The sequence below is a fragment of the Strigops habroptila genome, chromosome 4 (genome assembly GCF_004027225.2).
Source record: "Strigops habroptila isolate Jane chromosome 4, bStrHab1.2.pri, whole genome shotgun sequence".
NCBI lineage: Eukaryota > Metazoa > Chordata > Aves > Psittaciformes > Psittacidae > Strigops > Strigops habroptila.
Window position 1 is genome coordinate 17,095,156 of NC_046358.1, and position 22,637 is coordinate 17,117,792.

The following is a 22,637-nucleotide window of genomic DNA, read 5'->3' on the forward strand; positions in this document are numbered from 1 at the left end:
GCAGGTTGAGACCCTGTGGAGTCTTGCCTGTGGCAGTGGTTTTCCAGCTCAGCCTCCGGCAGCAGAATGGGCTGGTGTCCCCGTGGGACAAGAGCCCCTTAGCGAGAGACTGCTGCTTGAGGGATGCAGGAAGAGCTAGTGGCTGTCTCGTAAGGTCCATTTTCTCCTACAGGTTCTTTCTTTCTGAATCAATTCCCCATAACAAACATGCCAGCCACCCAAAAAGCTGTACTGAGCTCTGCCTATGCCATGCGAACTTGTGTGAGCCACTGCCCTTTCCCCAGCCCTCTCCCATTTTGCCTTCAAACTGCAAATCTGTTTTTCACTATGACCCAGGGAGGAGAGAGTCTGCCCGGCAGCCACATGCAGCTACTACATGAGCAAACTGCGTATCTTTGGGGTCCAGAAGCGCAGGAGAGGATATGATCTTCACATCTCCATGGAGGAGGTGAAGATAAAAGGGATTACACTAAATCTGAACTCTCCTCATCCCAAATGCCACAGCCATAATGACACCAACTCCAAAACTCACTGTCCCTGCCTTGCTTCATGCATTTCACCTCTGAGCAGCAAAGGGGCACATTCATATGCTCAAGGAGGATGCTTTCAACTCCCGCGACATCACCACTCACGCACCTCAAAAAGTTGCCTCTCCCTAAAGGAGAGGCACCTCCTCACCCGGAGTTTTGTACAAACAGGAGGTAAAGCACTCCTTGCAAAGAAAAGCAAGGAAAAGTCTATGCCTGGTTTCGCCTCATCCAACACGTGTTTCCATGGAAGCAGGGGAGGGAGCGGGCAGCCTGCGGCTGCAAATCTCAGCTATCTCACTGCCTGCTCCCATGTCTGAAGAGACAAATGGATCATTAAAAATAAAACTGAAATATAAAAAATCCCCTTTGATAGTAGATAGCTGATGCTTAGTGCTGCAATGCTGGTTTTAGGGGCTGGGGCTCAAGCACATCACAGCTGAAGGAAACCAAACTTGGGCTCATTCTCGGAGCAAACAGAGTATGCGCTGAATAAAATGATTCTTGTTCTTTTGTTGATCACATTGGTGTAGTGATTGTGTAAGCACAGAGAATGACAGCACAAAACACAAAGGGAGTTATATAAATAGATTAAAAAGATGTTTTCAGCATGTTTTGGAGAAGTGTATTGCAAAGATGGTTTAGGAAATATGGATTATTTAGGAAAATAGAAGGTTTAACTGTTAATCCAATCCTGGTTCTGATCTCAGGGCTGAGTCTCCTGAATTCAGTCTGTCTGTCACTCAGTTGTTCTTATCAACAGGTCTTTTGAGCAGAAACTTATTTTTAAATATAAACCACAAAGTTTTCCTGGCCCTAAACTAGCATCTTGAGGCATCACCACATTCAAACAACGTGCAGCTCCTAGCAGCTTGCAAGCATGTTGCAAATACATCTTCTTGCTGCTAAGCCAGGCATGTTTCTCTGGGAGTAATTACCATATATCCTCAGGTAGGAGCTGCCTCTTACCCAAAATATTGCACTCAGCGTCTTGAACGTAGCTGCTGCACACAGCTGCTCTTGAGTGGCTGAGCTGGATCTAGCCAGTCGCCTTGTGCCAGCTCCCAGCAAGGTAGTGGGGCTGGTACACGTGCAGCCATTACATGAGCAAATGGAAAATGTCCTTCCTGCATTTATCCGTCTCAGAAAAATATATAGCTGTTTTACAGCAGCCTGCCTTCTCCCAAAAGGCAGCAGAATTTCTCACCAGTAGATTTTTTTCTGTCTTTCTTGACTACCAGGCAAGAAAAATTAGGTACACTTACAAAACCTGCCAATTAGAAAATACAGTTGCAGACTCTAGAGAATTAAAAATCCCGAGTTCTAAGTGCTTGTGAGATTTCCTCCCCACAGCTCTGTGTAATGGATTTGGAGTTGTTCTCTACAGCTGCCCAAATGCTGAATTTTTGAATCCTGTGATCAATACTGTATTGAATACCAATGCCTGTGATCTAATGATGGCTCTGTGTGCATCTATTGCTTAAGTTTAGTTGATATCTTTCAGGGGGAGAACAGCAAAAACTGAAAGAATGGGTCAAACCAATTTGAATTTGTTAGATACTACATCCAAACAGGGAAATATGTGAGATGAAAATAAATCTATTGGGGAAAATGAAGAGATTTAGCTTGGACCTGGACTGATCCTATTTTCAGAGCCTGCAAAGGTCCCAGACAATTCTATACCAGCAAATCCCAATGAGCAAATGACCATAAGTATCACTCTTGCTTATTCTAGCCTGTGAAACCCATTGCTAAAAGGGGGGTTCACGCCAGCAAATCCAGACAGGGGCGAGCCCTGCAAACACCATTATGTACAGGCTGGAGGCAAAGTCGGTGGTGGTACCAAGGACCAGTACCCTGGTAGGACCTGCAGGGAGTAGGGAAACACTGGTTTGGTTTTCATCTCTAGTAAGTGCTTGGTTTCTTTCTCCAGCCCACCAACAGGAACTGGTTGGTACCATGAACTGTGATAATCCAGCATTTCTTCCTTTTTTTAAAAGAGGGACATCAAATCATAATAGTCATTTGTGGCTTGTTTCTACCTGTGCTATTGATGAGTGAGCCATGGGCACAATGAAGGTAAAATGCTCTTATGTCCCATTCCCAACCTGAAACCATGAGGACAAGGCTCTGCAAGTTCTACAAACATGTAACTCAGCAAGAAGAGTGCACCTAAATTCTTGGACCAAGTAGGAATGAACTGGAAGGTGAGTGGAAATCTAGTGCAGATGAGTCTGGAGGATGTCAGAAAAGCATTTGCCTCTAGACAGTGTGGGATATTGATCTGCAGAGTCACATAGCAGCACATGCTGAACAGGAAGCATCCAAAATGCATCAGAAATTAGCTGAGGGAAAGGAAGCAAGCTGACAATAAAATCAAGCAGTGAGAGGAGGAAGGAGGCTAGCAGGTCAGCTAGCACTGGAGCTACGGGTGTTTACCTTTTGCTGTATATCAGTGACCTTGAGAGTGATGCCATTATCTAATAATGCCAAATTGTAGGAGGCACAGAACAAATCAATTACAAATGCGAGATTAGGCTTATGGTCTGATAAGCAGCTCATGGAGTTCAATGAAGAGAAGTTTTAATGAGATTAAGTGACAAAGCCATCACTTAAAAGGAAGCATTAAACAGACTACAGACAAGGAGGAAGAACTGGAGGCGAAAGCAGAGAACTATTAAAACCATCTGTGTTATTAAAAGAAGAGTAAACAAGGCCTGTGCCTCTCTGGGAGAAACGGAGATGATAGGCGTGCTGGCACCGCCAGTGGGAATTCTTCCCTTGAACGTATTGTACACAGCATGTGAGTCAGGCTTTGGGGGATATTGATGGAGCACAGCAAGGAAAACCCAGCACACATTTAGGACCAACACGAGGAGCAAAGCACTGACTGACTTCGTATGAATTACAGCAAGCAACAGCTCTGAGAACTGGTCTAAGAAGTCTGGGTTACTGGGGGGCAGCAATGGGTTGGAGACAGCTTGATGGAGAAGAGCTTTGCCATGGCCCTCTTCAAATGCAAATACAGCAGGGCACTGGGTGGTAACAATCAAGAAAAGAAACAGGCTAACAGTTAATATTTCAGGCTAAGAAGGGCAGCTCTTAAATAAGAATAGCTGCTGCTAATGATGAATAATTAAAGCAAACCATTTGGTCCTCCAGACCTTATGTAGTTCCGTTACTCTAATGTACAGCAGTAGCATCATTTATAGTACATGGCAGGAGGAATCATGCACTCACATGGACTGGCTGGGGTTCATCTTCTACCAAACCCACTGCATCCTTCTTCTGAGCTGTATTTAAAGATGAGTTCGAATACAACAGGAATGGGAGCAGCTTCAAATCAGACTGATGCGAGACTTGGGGCGTAAAGGCAGTCCCATCTTACCACACCTGTGCAAGGGCAGAGATTGGTGCTAACACTCCCTGTTTACATTACCTGCAAGTAAAGGGCCAAAGCAGTTTCTGAAGAGAAGGAGGCACTCGTATTTCAGACTTCTGTATGTCTGTTTTATAAAGAAAATACTAGACGCGTTTCCTTGTCTTTCTTCTTTGTGATGGGACAAGAGCAGTTGGGGTATGTGAAGCTGATTGACATCGCTGGGTCTGTAGTGACGCACTGGCACAAGAGTTTACCAATTCTAACTTCTCAAATGGATCCAATAAGGGAAGAGGTTTGGGTAAAAAGCAGAGCAGACCCCGGTCTCCTCATTTGTTTCCCCTCTCCCTCACCTTTCCACCCAACCCTCCACCCAAAAGGTAACACCTTGGCAAGGGGATTGGGGGCTGAAAAAAGGAATGGGCACCAGGTAAAGCAGGGCTGACCCTCAGCCAACACAAAATGGTGAATGTCCTAGTTTCATGCATTAAACAATCCTCCTCAGATTGAAATTCATCTTGAAAACTCTCTAAGGACAGGACCTTACTGCATGCTGTTATCCTCACTAACAAAAGATCCTGATCTTGACTGGGACTCCAGGCACTACAACTAAAATAAGATCTAAAAACAATAATCAGTGCAGAGCTTTCTTTTTCCTTATGAAATCAGGGAGCAATTTATGCACATTAAGAAACACATCTAGCACTACAGCCTTTCAAAGTCATCTGCTAATCCTCTGATTTCTCTTGCAATGCAGATTATCCAAATATGGATCCCTGGGTGCTCTCTGATATGTATCTCCAGTAAATATTTACATCCCCTCTCTTCCTATTTTAGTTCGAAATATGCTGAAAGGATGCACAGGGGGTGCCTCAGCATTTTACAGACTCGTTACTTTGGTCAGCAAAAGTAAAATCCTGTGGAAGTGTCAGCCAAAAGCATGTTACATTCTCACCTTTCTGGAAAAAGTCAAACCCCTACAGTTAAATCTTGTTTAAAAAAACTGCACAAACCCAGAGTGTGGCAGAACCTTCTTTAGTAATTTGATTTTTCAAATCTCTTTTCCTTTCAGTGGGGATTACCCAAGATAGGCTAACAGATGGGCACTCCCCAGTTCTTAGCGTCTGTCACTGAGGAAAATCCTGATGTCAATCCTGAGAAAACACAAATCTTGGTGGTTTAGGATGGACATGATTTGTGAATGCTTCCTTGTTTGTACATCATTTTCCTGGGCAAGTGCTGATAGGGATGAGATAACTTGGCCCACATGCTTGGTCACACCTCACATGATCTGGGTGTGAGATCCCAAGGAAATCTGAGCACAGGCTGGATGGGGGCTGTGGGTCCTTCTGACAAGTCCCTGTCCTGAATGATGGGGACGAGGACCTCAGGGCTCACCACAGCATGCCCCAGTAGGGACGTCTTTAGAGACCAGTCATAGAATAGTTTGGGTTGGAAGGGACCCTAAAGATCATCTAGTTCCAACCCCCCTGCCACAGGCAGAGACACCTTCCACTAGATCAGGTTTCTCAAAGCCCCATCCAGTCTGGCCTTGAACATTTCCAGATTTCTTATAAGCCCCCTTTGGACACTGGGCGCTGCTGTAAGTGTCCAAGAGCCTTCTCTTCTCCAGGCTGAACAACCCCAGCTCTCTCAGCCTGTCTCCATAGCAGAGGTGCTCCAGCCTCTGATTATCTTTGTGGTCTCCTCTGGACTCGCTCCAAACAGGTCCACATCCCTCTAGTGTTGGGGGCCCCAGAGCTGAATGTAGGACTGCAGGTGAGACCTCAACACAATGGACTAGAGGGAGAGAATCACCTCCCTTAACCTGCTGGTCATGCTCCTTTTGATGCAGCCCAGCACACAACTGGCTTTCTGGGCTGCAAGTGCACATTGCCAGGTCATATTGAGCTTTTTGTCAATCAACACCTCCAAGTCTTTCTCCTCAGGGCTGCTCTCAATCCAATCTCTGCCCAGCCAGTATTCATGCTTGGGATTGTCACAACCCAGGTGCAGGACCTTGCACTTGGCCTTGGTGAGCTTCATGAGGTTGGCACTGTCCCACCTCTCCAGCCTGTCCAGGTCCCTCCGGATGGCATCCCTTCCTCCAGTGTGTCAACAGCACCACACAGCTTGGTGTCCTTGGCAAACTTGCTGAGGGCGCACTTGATCCTACCGGCCATGTTGCTGACAAAGATGTTAAACAGCATCAGCCCCAATACCAACCCTTGAGGAACGCCACTCGTCAGTCATCTCCACCTGAACATTGAGCCGTTGACTACAAACCTTTGAGTGTGACCATCTAGCCAATTCCTTATCCACCAAGTGGTCCATCTGTCAAATTCACGTCTCTCCAATTTAGAGACAAAGATGTTGTACAGGACAGTGTCAAATGTCTTGCATAAGGGTTAACTATGAACACCAGCTGCCACAATTGTTTTGTGGCATTTGCTAGAAGTGGATGGCATGCTTTACCCTCAGGTGTCAGTGGGGTTTAGCTCTGGTGGGGACGGCATAGGGCTTGCTTTGCTTTCAGCTCTGGAAGCAGGAAGCGGCACTGGACTCTGCAGGAGCCCAAAGAAACCAAGGACATGGTATTTGGAGGCAGCTGGGCACAGCTGGACATGCTGATGCCAACTTTGCAAAAGCCCAGGCAATTCCTGCTGTATGTGTTTCTGGTGCATGATTGTCCTCTTGCTTTCTCTGCAAAACCTCCATTTAGCAGCACTGAGAACTCTCTATAGAGCAAACACAGAGCAGGCCAGAGGAGATGGCAAGGCTTAGGTATAGAATTATACATATAGGTATGATATGTATCTATGCCTGACTCAAATCCCTGAATAGAAACTGCAGATCTGAACTCCACCCTTGCCCACAGGGCAAAAGCAAAGCTTGCATCTGAATAAATCCCGACAATCTCAGCTCCCAGCATCTCCAAATCAGAGCAACAACAGGAGCTGAAGCCAAGTGCTCTGAATATTTTCTTCCAGAATACCCAGGAGAGCTCAGCTATATGTAGCAGAGCTCTCAAACACCATATTCACATGGTGTTTGAGGCAGCATTTCTAGTCTTAGCAGAGACGTGCCAGGAACCGATTCTGCTTCCCAGACAGGACTCAAACTACAGCATAGCCAGGCCTGTGAGTCCATGATTATCACATTGATCTTTCCAGTGCCCCCATGTAGCATACAGCATGTGTTAGATGGCTACTGCTCATCCCAGATATGCATCTTATCTACTGCTGTGGGTTATAGTGCAGTGAATACTGCAAAGGAAATGCCTCTACTCAGCCTGTTCCTGAGGGTTCAGATCCTAACCATGCTAAAGATAAGGCTTCATTTCCCTCCTTTCCCCCAAAGCACAGTGGTGTAATACAGAACAGTTTGATGAGACACTGTTTCCCTGTTTCAATGAGATTTGAAGTTGAGGGAAGAGGAAAGGATACCTGCATACAGCTGCCCAGATTGGTCAGGGAAAGGGGCTCTCACCTGGAGAAGGAGCACTGGAGGAAAACACTGCAAAACTTGTGACTGATTTTTAGCTGAGGGTGCAGGAACAGAAGAAAGCAAGAAACCCTTAAAAGGGGTAAGAGGAGATGGCATGTTCTCCAGACAGTTGTGACTGACAAGGGTTAATCTTTCAGACTTAATGGCTCTACCTGTTATATCGCAGTTTTCCCCATCAACATCTCTGGCCCTACACAGCTGCCTGCTAGCCATTCCCTGCTCTTTGTAAGACCTCCTCTCAAAGGGAAGGTCTCCCAACACAAACTGAGCTAATCTGGGCCCACAGGCACCACCAAAGTCATAGCCGTGTGCATGGCCAAAGCATTCACTCTCTTATTTACAAAAGGCTTGCACCTGGCAGCAACTGGCACCAGTCCTCTGTGAAACTTGTGACACTGGGGCTTTTGCTAACGTGTCATTTGGCCTTTTTTCTCCAGCATCCTTATTTATTTGCCTTTGCAATGTCAGTTTGCCCAGCCAGCTCAATGAATAATTCAGCACCGTTAAGCACGTGCCAAAGCCACTTCGGCACTTAGTAGGATCAGTTCTTTGGTTCTTTTCTCCATTTAAACTTCATTCCAACATAATTTCCTCTTCATTGCTGCTAGACAAACAAGATCTACAAGTAGAAAGCACATTGCCATATCTATATGGAAATATAGCTATATATATAGAAATCACCCCTTTGATAAAAATTATGTGCTGCTAACCATTCTGCTCTATTCATGGCGCCTGGCTGCTTGCGCTCGCTACCACTCTAGATGATGGAGAAGCCTGGTATTTTTTTACAGGCATCTATTGGAGGTAAGAGTCAACAGCCAGGCCATAAACATGATCTCACAAACCAGGATTCAGAAAAACCTGAGGTCGTTTCCCAGTTCTGTTGTGTATTCCTGGTGTTATTGCAGTGAGATCAATTCATCACACCAACAAATCAATTAATCACATGATATATTAGTCAATCTCAGTCTCTTTTTCAGCAGCTTTTTTAGACAAAGGGGCTTTAAGATGGGTGTGCACATGTTTCAGCATCCCATCTGTAAGATGACAATATCATCTCCTTTCTTGCTTTCTTGCCTGGAGATTTGGACTGTTTCGCTGTCCCTCGCTGCCAGCCTGCAGTGCTGAGAAAACCGGGGCTCTCAGCATGGACAAAACCTGTAGATTCACTGCTTATAGTAGTCCTGTCACTGTGATCAAGCCATCTTTACTTCAGTCCCCCAAAATGGCACTACTCAGATCCTTTCCCTGCAAGGACCAAGGGCTGTTTCTCTGGAACATCAGACATAACTGCACATGCGATTTCTGACCCAGTTTACATGTGCAATTACCATGTCTGAGAGCACCAGGCAGCAGAGTCAGCACATAATATCCAGCTGCAATAACTGTTTGTACAAATAAACTGTATAGGTGAGTGCTCATTTCAGAAGGGACAATTGCTACTATGGCTTTTATTAAATCCTGCTCATTTTATGACTCCCTGCTTGGAGCAATAAAGCTTTCACTTTCAGCTAAGGGTATACATGGGCCTGCTGTTTCAGTGACAGCAGCAAATCTCCCGCAGCTCCAGTAGCTCCAGCGCAGGCATTTGAGACAAAGAGCAAAGGCAGCTTTAGGAAGTAACTTCTATTCTTTGGAAAAGCTCTTGCACTTTACCAAAGCAAGTAAGCATAGCTGCTTGTGTTTCAATGGTATACTAGCCAACAAAGTAACCTTCAGAAATCCGGACTACTAATCTCCACTGGCTTTTCTGTAAGCTCTCCTACCCTGCTCCTTGCTCGTTGCCCAGAAACAGACCTTGTTTTGTTGATGCTATCAGCATTTCATTAGAATGTGTGCAATAACTCCCCCCGCCTCTGTAAGGAATCATCTATATTTCTAAAAGAAAGCAGAAAAACCTGCCTGTATAACTCCTGCTTCTGCCAACAGCACTCACGGAGTGAGTAGAGGTCCTAGATTGCTTTTCAATGTGTTGCAGTGAAAACAGGATCTCTGGGACTGTGAGAGGCTGGATTTTGATCTTACACAACTGTGGATCCCAAGAAACAACAAGCAAGGCAGAGGGTTTATACCAGCCAGGCTGTGGGTGGTATTAGACCTTGGAAATCTGCATTTGTTTTTCCCTGAAATTTTGCAATCTCATTGCACCTTCTATTCAAAAGATAAGATACAATTAAAAAAAAAAAAAAAATACATTTTGCTCATTTATATGAAATGTGCTGCTTCAACAGTATCTACATATACCCAGATGATTTAGCAACACCAAGAGCTGTTTCCCTGTCAAAGTATTCTTTAGGATCAGGTTTGTAAGGGGATAGTCCTTGCTGAGATTTCTACTTTACCTGACAATCTGAATAGTCTAATGCCAAATTCGAAATGCAAGCTTAATTTGATGCCCTGGAAGATGTCTTTAAAACATGGCTTTTGCAAATAATACTGATTATCTGTGTCCTTTTTGTGCTTCTCAAGTTACCCCAGCTCTGGAGGACTCCTGAGGTCACATCTCAGTAGTTTGCACTCGAACTGAGTTATAGATTATTTCCATAGGAACTGTGAGAAAGCTTGTACATCTTTTACAGTGATGTTCGAGAATTGCATGTAAGTACTGGAGGACTGGTGGCACCTGGGTGGGCCTAATCAGTGCCATGTTACAGAAGACTCCTATGGGAAGCTGTGACATGAAGCAAATGCCAACACCAGCTGAAACCTTTGAAAGAGATCACCAATTCCACATAAAATCACATGGCACCAGTTAGGAAAGGGGTTTTCTGAGCAAGTGATACCAAAGGGCTTTAAATGTGTAGACCTGTGAGTCAATAGGTCTTGAAAGGAAGAGGCTTTCTTGAAAGGAAGAGCTTCCTGAAGCTGAAAGGAAGATAAACCGTAAAATGAGGTTTCTGCTAAAGCAAAGAGCTTTCCACCAAAAAGCAACCCCACTGGCAGGACTTTTTCCCCACGAAATATTCACTGCCGTGTAATGTGGCATAATGCTTTATGCCTCCTGAGCCCTGAGTATGCAGGAATCAAACAGTCCTTTTGAATGGAGAAACAGCTATTTCAGAAGCACAAGGATCTTAGTATACCTAACTTTCACAAATAACGCCCGGATGGAGCCTCTCACACTCAGATCACTTGTAAAATCTATCATCACTACCAAAATTACAAACTTTCATAGAGCCAATTTAAGGAACCTTAACATCACCACATATCCCCACCATAGCCAGGCTAGCATCTAGCAGACCGACCTGTGGTGGAGGTAGAAGACTACTGTCATCCAAACCAACATGTCTTAATGTAGCATTAGGTTTTTTCCATACGTGTTTGTATTCCTCACACAAAAATGAAATGTTGTGAAAGCAAAACACCAGAACGACCTCTCACTGCTACAGTTCCCATGTCACCACGGAGCTGCTGTCAGAGCCAGAGGAAGAAGAGATGGTATCTGTGATACCTCTCTGAAAAAAACAGTGGGCAAAATCACTCAAGTTGGGTAAAGGCCAAGAGAATTAGAAAAAAATATTACTGTAGAGGAATAAACAAAAAGAAAGTAGCAATCAAAATAAGATCAAAAGCGACAAAACCACCAGACAGTCTTTCTTTGGGAGGAAATCAAGCTCTTTGAGTGTTGGATCATTGTATGTCACTTATTTTCTGTTGTTCTGAACTGACACGAACACAGCAGCCTCCCAACGAAAAGATGAAAAATATATCCCCTTTTCAGTCAGTATTGCTATTGTGTCCCAATTAGAAGTGCACTCTCAGAAGCTAAAAGGAAAACACCAGTAAAATCAATACCCACCTCCAGGTTTTATTCCCAATAGAGATCTCCTATCACACGCCCACCCTTCACTACAGTCAAATACGTTAATTTTAACCTCATGCTAACTACCAGACACAAATAGCAATACTCAGGGAAGTACTTACTCCTCCTAACATCTGAAGAATTAGAGCCACTCTGAAACTGGCAGACATATTCAAAGGTTTGTACTTCACCTCTCCTTGAGAACTAGAGATGTATTTTCTATCACCAGGCCTTAACCATAAATTTAAATCTGTCCTGAAATGAGTCCAAACTCTTCATTTGAATTAATCAATGAAAATGGTGAAAGTCCTTGATTCCCAGCTCACAGAGCATTGCAGAGGTTCAGAAGCGGCATTTCTAGCAGATCAGAAAATAAAATATACCAGAAGTTTCCTGCAACACACTATATTTATAAGAATATTGCATTAAGATGCAAAATATTCTGTGCTAATTAAAGCAAAATGTTTTGATTTTTTCTTCACCTAATTTGTATTATAGTATATAAACTTCCATAAGCACCTTCTGAGCTAAAAACTTGAATTGGTGCAGAGAATGCTCTTAAATATCATTTATAGAAAAGCCTTGCACCAGGACTTTTCCCCTTCATTATATACAGCTTGTTCATTGTTTCTGTATGCCCAGAATAAACATCTCTCCTTACTATATATTGTGTCAACCACAGAAAAGTTACCAATAGGTGTTAGATTTCTCTGTCAATAACAGATGTTTGAGATCTGCTGAGAAGCAAAGGATAACTATCTCTAGGCATCTGGGAAAAAACAGCTACCATCAGACTGTCAGTGTCACAGCCTTGCCTGAAAGCTGAGTCACTGATCGCTGACGCCAAGAGAATCCAAAAGGGACACCATGTCAAGATTTTGGCTTTTAAAACGTGCTTGAACTGTGATTCTGCAATTGACTTTTGTCCACATGAACAGAAAAATCACTCATGCGCAGTTATCTCCTTGCTGACTTCCCCAGAAGCAGGACTGAGCCGACCTTGGGCACTTGGCTTTGCAGGGCATGGACATGGATGTGGACGTGGATATGGACAGGGACAAAGCAAGCAGTGGGCTTGTGCAGCCCAGCTCACTGAGATAGGTCTTTGCACATTACATATCTTCTTCAGATCTCTTCTCAGCAGGTTCCTGTTTGTATACAGATACCCACCAGTTCACAGTGCTTGGCTTAGACTTTGCCATTCATGGCTTTGGTAATTAAACATTTGACATAACCATCAGGCACCTGTATAAAGTCAAACAAGCAGCTCTTTTTTTATCACTGGTCACAAGGTAATCTTGACCTGGCAGAAACATTTTATACCACCACCATATGTGGTGTCCTATCAGAAAGGTCTGTATACTGTTTGAGTGCTATGACTAATGACAACTCTTCAGAGGCAGTCCTTTGCTCTTAAAAGGAAGATATATGAAAAGGAAGGGTAAAGCCTATAAATTTTTATAGCTCTGTACTTAACTCACAGACAAGCAGTGGAGTGGACAGCAGTCCCAAGAGAAGATGTATGATCCTCGTACATTAAGCTATGCCCAATTTTAAAACCACCTGTGATCATCCAGCCACTGTGTTTAAGATGCCTTGACATGCATTAAAAGTTTGACCTTACCCAACACATGGGAAGTAATTTTCATGAGCACAGCCAAAAATAAGGGGAGGAAACAGATGCCAAAGGTGAAATGGCCAAATGCTCATACTATGGACAACAAAGGTTGTGATCTGAAGGGCATGAGATTCATTGAGACATTTCTGAAGGTAATATCAAAGTCATTCTCTGACATATGTGCACGGTGCCTCATGAGAGGGTATTGCTGCACTTGGTGATTACTGATCCCTGCTATGCTCCCACCAGACCAGAACTCCAGGGAGAACCCCAGAGCCAGCATCTGATCATCTATCAGCCCTCCTTGACCCCTCTACAGAGACCCTGCAACCACTCCTGAGGCCAGAAAATGCCAAACTCACTCCTCCTGCCCTGAAAACAAAGGGTATGGGAGGAGTGGAAGAGAAATCACGTATAGCACAAAATTGCCAGTGTGCACACTGCTCATTCCCACTACCATGACCTGCACATCTCCAGGTTTCTCCAGCTCAGCTCCAGTTATCATAGTTGACTGTTGTAACAAGCTGTCGTATGGTAGCAGAACTGCATTAACTGGCCAAAAATGTGGAAGGCAGGCCATATCATGCTGCAAAGACAGAAACATTTCCATCTGCTTGGCCCACAGTGAAAAAGGGTAGCTATGAAGTTCCCTCTTCTCCTCCATGGGCAGAGGAACATGTCTATGAGTTGCTGCTGGGGCAGCTCAACTGGGATGGAGAAACTCCTCCAGTTACAGTTGCTGGGGTCCCACTGCCTTGGTTGTTCAAAAGTCTCTGGAGTGAGACCCTGTGAAATGAGACCATTTGGATTTGTGTCATCACAGCTCACTCTTTGCGTCCTATCACATGTTCCCAGTAATTCGTTAGATTCGTTTTAGATTCTGCAAAAGCAGAACTGCAAAGTAGCTGGAAGTCAAGACCTCTTGGCCTACTGACCTACTGCTGAACTTCCCAAAATGTACCAAGAAAAGGTGAATCCCTGGTATGAAACTATTCTATGTAAGAAAATCACCCCTCCTTGCTGCAGCTCTGTATGCCCCCGATGCTTTCATTTAAAACTGTTTTCTTACTCTTTATTGACCATTTTTGATCAATCTAGCCAATAAATAGCTAATTGGCCACTTTTGCCATAACTTTGGTTTGCTAGGCTACAAAGCCAAGGAAGAACATGCATGACAGCAGAGAGACAGGAGAAGGCTGAAGCATGCCTTTGCTGCATTTTCTCCTGTCCACCATCTTTGTCTTAAATTCATCCCTGACCTTACAGGAGGGAAGTCAAGTACAGTCATGGAAGCAGAAGACTGGCCTGGACAACAGGCTAATTGCCAGTGCTTCAGGTGTGTCCCTAGCATGGGGTTTAGCAATGCAGGTGTCATTTCTTCCTCTAAGACCCTCTATACTTAAGCTACTTCACTGGTTTGAAACTGAGACTACACATTGTAAGTTCCTAAAGAGGACAGACTGAGGAAGAGCCATGCATACAGCAGAGTAAGAGGAGATTTGTGGACCACTGTGGGCTGTAGGTTCAGACATCCCAGGAGAAAAAGTAGCTATTTTGCTCAGGGGAAGAGCCCAGAAGATTTGTGGAAAAGTTGTAAGTCATGTCCTTGAGACCTCTTTCACTCAATACCTGTTCATGGTTCTTGGAAAACACCCACCCCCATAGATTCATCTGCTCTGCATTAACTGAGCAAGCCCACTTCAGGTGGCATTCCATCTGAACAGTAAGTCATTTGAATTCTCTATTCCTCAGAAATGGGCAAGATTATCATGGTTAACTCCATCTTTTCTACCGGGTTTCCCCAACCCTTCAAAAAATTCCTCCATCCCTGTTATCATGCGGAAAATTAGCAGAGTCAAATGAGTTCAAGTAGGGAAAGCTGGGTCAGCACACTATGCAGCAGAAGTCTGAATAGACACTTCCAAGCAGTATGGAAGAGATCCCTCCTGCAGCAAAGGAACTCATAATTTGCGGTTGCAGTGGGCTCTACAAGCCCAGGCCTAGCCTGCAGGGCAGGCAAGTAACCCACCATCAATGTGAGGATGGCCTCCATGCAAGCACCCTCCCCAGTTTGCTTCAAAAGGATTCAACCAATGGTAGAAAAGAACACAGAGAACAAGAAGACAGTTCAGAAAGCTCAAAAACATGACCAAAGAGGAAAAACTGAAGTGGCTAGAACTGCTTAGCCTAAAGTAAAGAATTATGGAAGAATGGCAACTGTTTTTGAGAGATGCCTGGGAGCTGGTAGAAGATCTGCCAACAGAGGCCTTTCCAAATGAGTCACAAGCATCTGTCAAGGAATCCTGGCTGTGGGCCAGGAGATGGGCTCTCTGGACCTTGTAAAGTTCCTGCCAGCCCACACTGTATGAAAGTACACTGAGTGGTATCTCTAATTTATCCTGCTCTGCAGTGTGCCTGCAGCTCATGGCGCTGAGGCAGCATCACAGGACTAACCCAGATTTGCAAGCTCCAACTCTCAGCTACCCGCAAACCTCTGCCTTTGCTGTTCTCAGCATGTTCAGATGGACAGGTAAACAAGACCCTAAGCAAGCTGACCAAACTGCTTTAAGTAAGGGGTTGAATCAGGGACCTCCACAGGTCCCTTTCCACCTAAACTATTCCATGTGGGAGGCAAGCGAACAGAGATTCACCAATCTAAGATTTGTGGCAAGGCCAGGCCTAGATTGACACGTTTACTTCTCCAGGCAGGTTTTACCACACTCCTCCTACAGCATCGCATGGTGAAGCCACTCCAGCCCCAGGCAGGACATCCTTCTCCCCTACATGGATTTTCCAAAGGATGCAAAGCTACTGGAGCCCCATAAAAACCAAACTGAAGCATATGAAACAGATGGGCTGAAGTGTGGAGGCACTTACAGCAGATGGCACTAAAATATTAAACTAACATTATTGTATGCTTAAGCTGTGGCCTGGCTTGCTGCTGACTGCAGAGCCAGCCTGGTGAAAGCACACAGATGAGAAATGAGCCTCAGGTCGCTAAATCACCCTACCAAACATCCCCTTCCCACGGGAAAATGCCTCACTAGCAACTCCTCCAACAGCAGGGACGTGCTAACGCGATGCAGATGACGTTTTGTTGAACAAAATGCATTCCAAATAACTTCAGGTCTCTCCCAGATCTCTGCCGGAAAACCACCTCCTTGAGAAACTGTGTAAAATCAGTTTGTCTGGGGGACCAAACGCAGCAGGGGGCAGGGACCACATTGAGAGATTAAAGGGGAAAAGCCACACTGCTTTGTGCTTGTCCTCTGTGTGACAAGCCCTGAACACCTTTGGATGGCATGAGAGGCACGAGGGAGGAGGGGAAACATGTTCTTCAATTCAGGGCATTTGCCAGTGTCATCCCAAATCCAGAAGTGACCCTGACTGCAGCTTATGATACTACCTGAGAGACACCTGACTACCACATAGAGATGAGTGGCCATGAACCTTAAGGGTGTGTTGTAAGGACATGCTCTTGTAGGGCACTAACCAGATTAATGTTACAAAAGCCTTTCCTAAAGCATAAAAATCAGGATGCCTCATAGCAGGGTAGCATAGGACTGTGCTGGAACCCTGCCTGGAGCCTGGGTCCTGGCAGTTGTGCCATGTAGCATGTGAGTCACAGCATGACTCCACAGCCCTGGGCCTGGTTTTCCCCTTTCGTTTGCTATACTCTGCCATGAAATGAAAAGAAAATGAAAGTAAACATTACTATGAATTTCCACATCCTTTTATTTTTTTTTAACCTGAGCTCAGACATCTGATCTGAAAGGTAACAAGCTCATGCACGTTTCATTAAAAGGGTCAAGCAGAAGGTATCTCCTAAGATACTCATTGAAGGAGAGACTGGAGAGAGATATGATGACCCAGCATAGGGGAACTCTCTGCCCAAGACCAGGTCCCCAGGCTGTGGGGTCATGCTGTGACTCCACGCTCCCTCCACCCTGGCTGAGAGTGACCGACATGCATGGCAAGAGAAGACAGGAAAGGAATCACAGCCAAAATGCTCCTTGCAAGCCTGCCTTGGTCCAGGTTTTTTTTGGGTTTCTTGTAAACTGCTTCAGTCCAAAGGAGGCATGTTTCCAGGACAGCAGGTCTTTTCTGGAATTTCCTGCATGCACAGCCTGGATGTCACCAGGGCTATGCAATGTCACAGGCCACACCAACCAGTTCCTTTATTTTCCAAAGTTTGTGAAAATCTCCTGCAACACAGGGTTTTCTTAGAATAAACCTAAAAATCTGCACTCCTTGCCCTGGCTACTGCAAAACACAAATGCATCTGGTCCTCCTTCTCTGTGGCTGAATATTTAAAAAAAAAAAGAAAAGAAAAAAAGAAAAAATAAACTGAGCTGGCGCCTCCTTTCCTGCAGAGCCACAGCCGGATGTACTCTAAGCCCTGTTGTGTAAGAGCTGTGTCCACCTCTAGGAGTAATGTGGGGCCAGCAACAACAGGACAGCAGATGTCTTGGTACAGGTTTACCTTCCCCTCTTTGCTCTGCAGGAGTCAAAGGAGTCATAGGTAGCAACTGCGTAACTCTGCCCAAAAACAAAGCCTGTGTTGCAGCAAGCAATGAGATCTTTCTGACCATGCACAAAAGCACGACCATGCTTAGCAGTTAAGAGCATGGGAATAGCTCCACTCCTTCAAATTGTGATAGATAGCTACAGTAAAATGGAGGTAGGAAGTCGCTGCCCATTTTTGTTATTGCCACTGGATGGCAACAGACGTTAAGCAGAGACATTGAGTTATCACTGCAAAAACAACACATGTGCTTGTTGTGCTCTACCTTGTTATTTAGGCGAATGGCTGTGATTTCAGCACACCTAGCAGACACACCAGAAAGGTCTCTGAGGGATTAAGCCACAATCTTGGCTGGCAGCAACAGAGCCAGCAAGACTGTTCCTGTGGTCAGGCTGAATGCTGGACATTCACTTTGTACAGCTTCTCCATGTATTTCCTGGAGTGTGCACTCGAAATAATTTTTTGCTTGCCAGCACAGGGCAAAAACTTCTGATGAGACATGCAAAGTATATTTAATGCTGTGGATATGAGTGAAAAACTACTTGGTGGAATGAAAGCATCACGCTGTGAAATAGTTAACACTTATATGTGAAACTGATAGCTTACTTTTTAAAGTTAACACTTGTATGTGAAACTGATGGCTGACTTTTTAAAGTTCCATAAACTTGGCTATGTGCTGGCCAACAGCCACAGAAAGATTTATGCCTAGGTGTCAAAAACACAACCAGGCTGTTGAACAGCTTCATTTGATCCATTAGTTTCCTATGAACCTCCAGAAACGCTGGACTAGCACTGACCTGAAGTCAGGTGGGACTTGCCATGGCCATAGATGGTTAGTCCTCACCTGTGTTCTGTGAACCTTACTAGGACCATTCAGTTTAACAAGGATGTGCAGTGATGTGTAACAAGGAGGTACCAGAAAACAATGAAGGTTTTTCTGTTTCCTACCTTTTAACAAGTACATAGTCACACCTTGTTACTATTCTCTTAATGACAGATAACTATAATTAACATAATTCTCAGTTAATGAGTGATGACAGTGTTCTTGCTTTGGGTGACATCGTTCTGCTGCACCTCCATTGTGCGGCACTGCCACATCTCCCTCTATTCTCATCACTTTGGCTGAGTGTGGCCCGTGAGAAATGCCTGCCAGGTGCATCTGAGGTGGCGTATGACACACATGATGCTGTGATGAAAAGCTCTGCCAAGACCGCAAGTTCATGCTATGAAATCGCTGTCCCCCTGGATGTGCTTTGCCACATCATTTCCCTGCCAGCCAATGAGGCTCCAGGCTGCAGGAGGCTGGGAGGACCCATGGCGGATGGTCTGGTTCCACCAAGCCGGTTAACACATCCCCTAATTCACCTCTGATAACTGAAAGACTGCTAAAGAGTCTCACATTAATTCTCCGAGTGAGAGACAAACTCTCCTTTCCTAGGTCAGAAGGAAAGCCCCATACTCGACCTTCAAGGTAAAAATTTAACCAGCACCCAGACACAGCAACCTATGCAGCAAATACCCATGATGGGAAGGTAGCGTAAACTAGACCCCACTACCGCATATCCTTATCCGCATATCCTTATCTTGAGCCCACCTTGCCATCCATTGGAATCATCTTTAAAATGTTACACAAGATTTAGCAATAACCTTCTTGAGAGGCTTTATGTTTTTGTTTTCCTTGCTGTAGGCACTAGAGTGGCTCGAGGTAGAAAAGCACATACTAAATTAGTCTTCTGTGCACTGCGATTAGCTGTCTTGTGTCTGTCCTGGCGGAAAAGTTTCTGCCACTACTGTGCTACAGGAATGCAGATAGGAAAGACAGACACGTTGCAACACAAAGAGAAAGTCTGCTCGTGCACACAGGGATTTTCTGTGACCACCATATGAGAACAAGGCTCTGTGAGCACCAGTCTAGGCAGAAACAGAAATTAAATGAGACACAAACAATAGGCCAAAAAAATCTGAATACAATCGAGGGGTACTGAAAATTGTAATAGGGCCTGAAATCTCAAAATTGAAGGACAGGCAACTAGCTGCCTGTGTGATACTTTCCAATGACTTTTCCCAAATCTAAGACCAAATTGCTAGTCATCTGCCTAGAACAACACACAGAACACAACATGGTTGCAGAGCCCCAGTGCTAGACACCGCAGGAAGGGTGTGTAAGGTAAATTCCATCAGCCCTACAATCAGCTTCTAGGGTTTGGGCAGGGCCTGGGCCAGTCCCACAAAAGGGGAATTAGGGAAGGGAGAAGGAGGTGGTTGGAGCTTATCCTTGTTATGAGGGAGCCAAGAGATACACAGCATGACTTTGCAAGCTCTGAGAATGTGTCAGGAAAACATACTTACAAGCAGTAATGATATCTTTCTTAATCAGCCTATTAATGTAATTAGCACTAAGAACATCAGCATTAACATATATTGCACTACAGATGTTGCAGTCCTCAGCGTATTGTGCAAGATCAGGCTGTTTCCTTACTAGGTTTGCATGCTTGGGTTCACAGCACTAGATAAATCGGTTGTAAAAGTGTGCCGCTTAAACGTCTGCCACATCTCCAGGCCATCATGTGGTCAAATGCACAAATGCAGACAGAGAAAGATGCTCTCTAAGCAGCCGGGGTGGGGCTTGCCCCCCCTTCATCTCTAGCCAGCTGTTTTTAACGAAGCAGCAGCTCTCTGAATTGCAAAACAACATCTGGCACAAGAGCTGTGGACAGCCGCTGCCTCCCAGCCCAGCCTGTGGAGATGGCAGAGCGGGAGTGGGGCAGGCATGGGGCAGCCCCAGTGTCCCTCCCTCCCTCCCACATCAGCCTACAAAGCCAGAGGCACACAAAGGTCCTGGCTATTAGAGCTGCATCTTGCAAAGAATAAAATGCCTTTTTCTCTTGTTTGCCTTTTGAACTAAGCTGGTTACAGGCTGCAGGGAACCCCTGGCAGTGTCAGTGTGCAGTGAGCGTATGCTACTCCTTGGTCTTCAGAGTTTAGTTCAGACCAAAACCTAGTGGTGCCTCTAGACATTTGGTGGGTCCAGGCAGACTTCAGTGCCTGGCACAGCAAGCCCAGACCTGGCTGGCTCTACACTGGCTTTGAAGGGATCCTATGGGGAGACAAGTGCCCTTGAGCCCATCTGAGTACCTGTGAAGTGTTCTGCACTTCCTCCTCCCAGAGCTGGATTAGGGAAGGGGCTTTCAGAGCGACACACAGGATGTCCCCACAAGGCACACAGAGCTGGGATGAGCATGCCCAAGCCGCTCACCACGCTGCACTAGCCTGGAAACCTATACAAACCCCTCATTATTCAGGATGGATGGTGTCAGCCACCATGAGAGAGATTCATTTAAGCTGCACCAGCTTCAGAAACACTCAGACCCATCAAACTCAACCCCTCTCCTCCAAATATTTCTTTTTTGTCTAAACGTATCTTCAAAAACATTATCCCCACATTTCTGGGAGAGGCAGGACCACCTCCCTGGTTGCACCCCTTCTCTGGGGCACAGCAGGTGGTGTTTTTCAAAGGAAAAAATTTGTTGCCCTTTGTCCTCCAGATGCCTGATGTACGAACCAGCCTTATATTACTGGAGTTCCTGCTTGATCCACTACCTACATGCTTAAGCCTAAAAATTATTGTTGCTGGTATCTTTTATTTTTTCCCCTAAGGGAAGGGAAAAGGAGAAAAAGAAGATGATGGGAAGGTCAGAGATCGTGTGTGCATTGTCATAGGTGTGCCCAGCTTTGAGCTGAGGTTATCTAGTGACAGCAGCTCCCCCTGCTCTGCACTACTAACATCTCCCCTGCAAGGAACAGCCACTGCTCCCTCCTCCCGCTTCTCATCAGCACTGATCAAAGATCAACATAAACATCTGCATTTACCTTTCTGCTTATTTAAAAACGGCAGCAGGGGTGAAGCCAAGGGACTTCTTTTTCCAGAGTCCTTGGAAGACACTTTACTTTGGTTAACAACAGTTTCTTCAATGGGTTTCTTCAGGATTATTCTTTCCTTCAGCTCCTCAGTACTGATGGCAGAGGCTAGGGCTTCAGCACTTACTTTTGGTGCAACAAAGGAGCATTTCAGATAGGATGTGGACTCTGCCAGGTTTTCCCTGTTCATCCTGCTCTCTGTCGTTTTACTTGCTTCATAGTCTGAGGCATCAGTGCGTGAGCCATTCTCTTCCTTGATAATGTCCATGGGCTTCATCACAGGGGAGTCCTGCTCCCTCTTTGGGCTCTCTTCAGAGGCTGATGAGGCATCGCAGGACTCTATGATGAGCTCGCTGTCGAGCTCAGCCTCCCGCTCCTCCCGCAGGATGCTGTACTGGATGGAGGGTGAGGCAGGTGATGGAGGGGGCCCTCCGATGTGGCTGAAGGTCATGTAGTTGGAGTGCAGCACCTCCTCGGCAGCCAGTGGGTCCTCCGAGACCAGCTCTATCTCAGAGTCCCCTGATTCAGCGCTGCTGGCTTCATTATCCAGGGGCGAGGAGGCGGCAGGGCGCCCAGGTTTGACCCGCTGGTCTCTTTTCTCAGTGGAAAGGGCTGCTGACTGCTGCACCTCCGGGGTCTCAAAGGAAAAGCTTTTTGCTTCCTTGATGGCGCTGATGAGTTCATCCTCTGACAGGCTGCCTTTGCCCTGCGACTCCGAGCCGGATGGTTCTGCCACCCGGAAAGGAACAGGAAAAAAAAAGGAAAAAAAAAGTTAAGAATGAGATTTTCTGGCTGCTTAGTCAACAAACACAATAGATTTCGTGCCAGCACTGATCCCTCTGGCAGGGCTGGTAACACAGGCAGAAAGTCTCCCCATCTGGGATGACTAACAGTAATAACAGCTTGTCCTTACAGAGCATTTCCCATGCACATACTTGTTATAAAGAAGTATCATTAGTATCATTTACTGAGGAAACAGATGAAGCACAAGGCAATGTTGCTCAGTGCTTGGCCCGTGGCTCAGTAGTATGTTTTTCACCAGGAAAATCACCCATCATGAGGAACACGGGCTCAGGCCACACATGACAGTGTCTGGGTGTCACAGACAGATACAGGTCTGTTCTGGGGACAAACATGCACAATAGGGCTGGTGGGTTCCTGATACCACTGATCGTAACAAGCTACGTGTAGTAGTTTTGTCAAACTTTAACTTTCAGGTATGGAAAATTTCAGGTCAGGAACTTTTCTCAGATTTTTTCCTTTTTTCACCTTTTTTTTTTTTTTCAGGAGAGCAGGTGGTGAATTTTCTGTTTGATTTTATCTTAATTGGCTCCCAGATTGAAACTCATATTTTTCCTTAA

General features: G+C 45.4%; 1 protein-coding gene across 1 annotated transcript in view; it reads right to left on the minus strand.

The window, feature by feature from the left end:
• RTN1 (reticulon 1) overlaps nt 1-22,637 on the minus strand; it is a 124,827-nt gene that overhangs the window by 30,473 nt on the left and 71,717 nt on the right. The window contains exon 3 of the mRNA XM_030484596.1: nt 21,229-22,005. Within this exon, the coding sequence (XP_030340456.1) occupies nt 21,229-22,005 (777 nt within the window). The remainder of the gene's footprint in view (nt 1-21,228; nt 22,006-22,637) is intronic.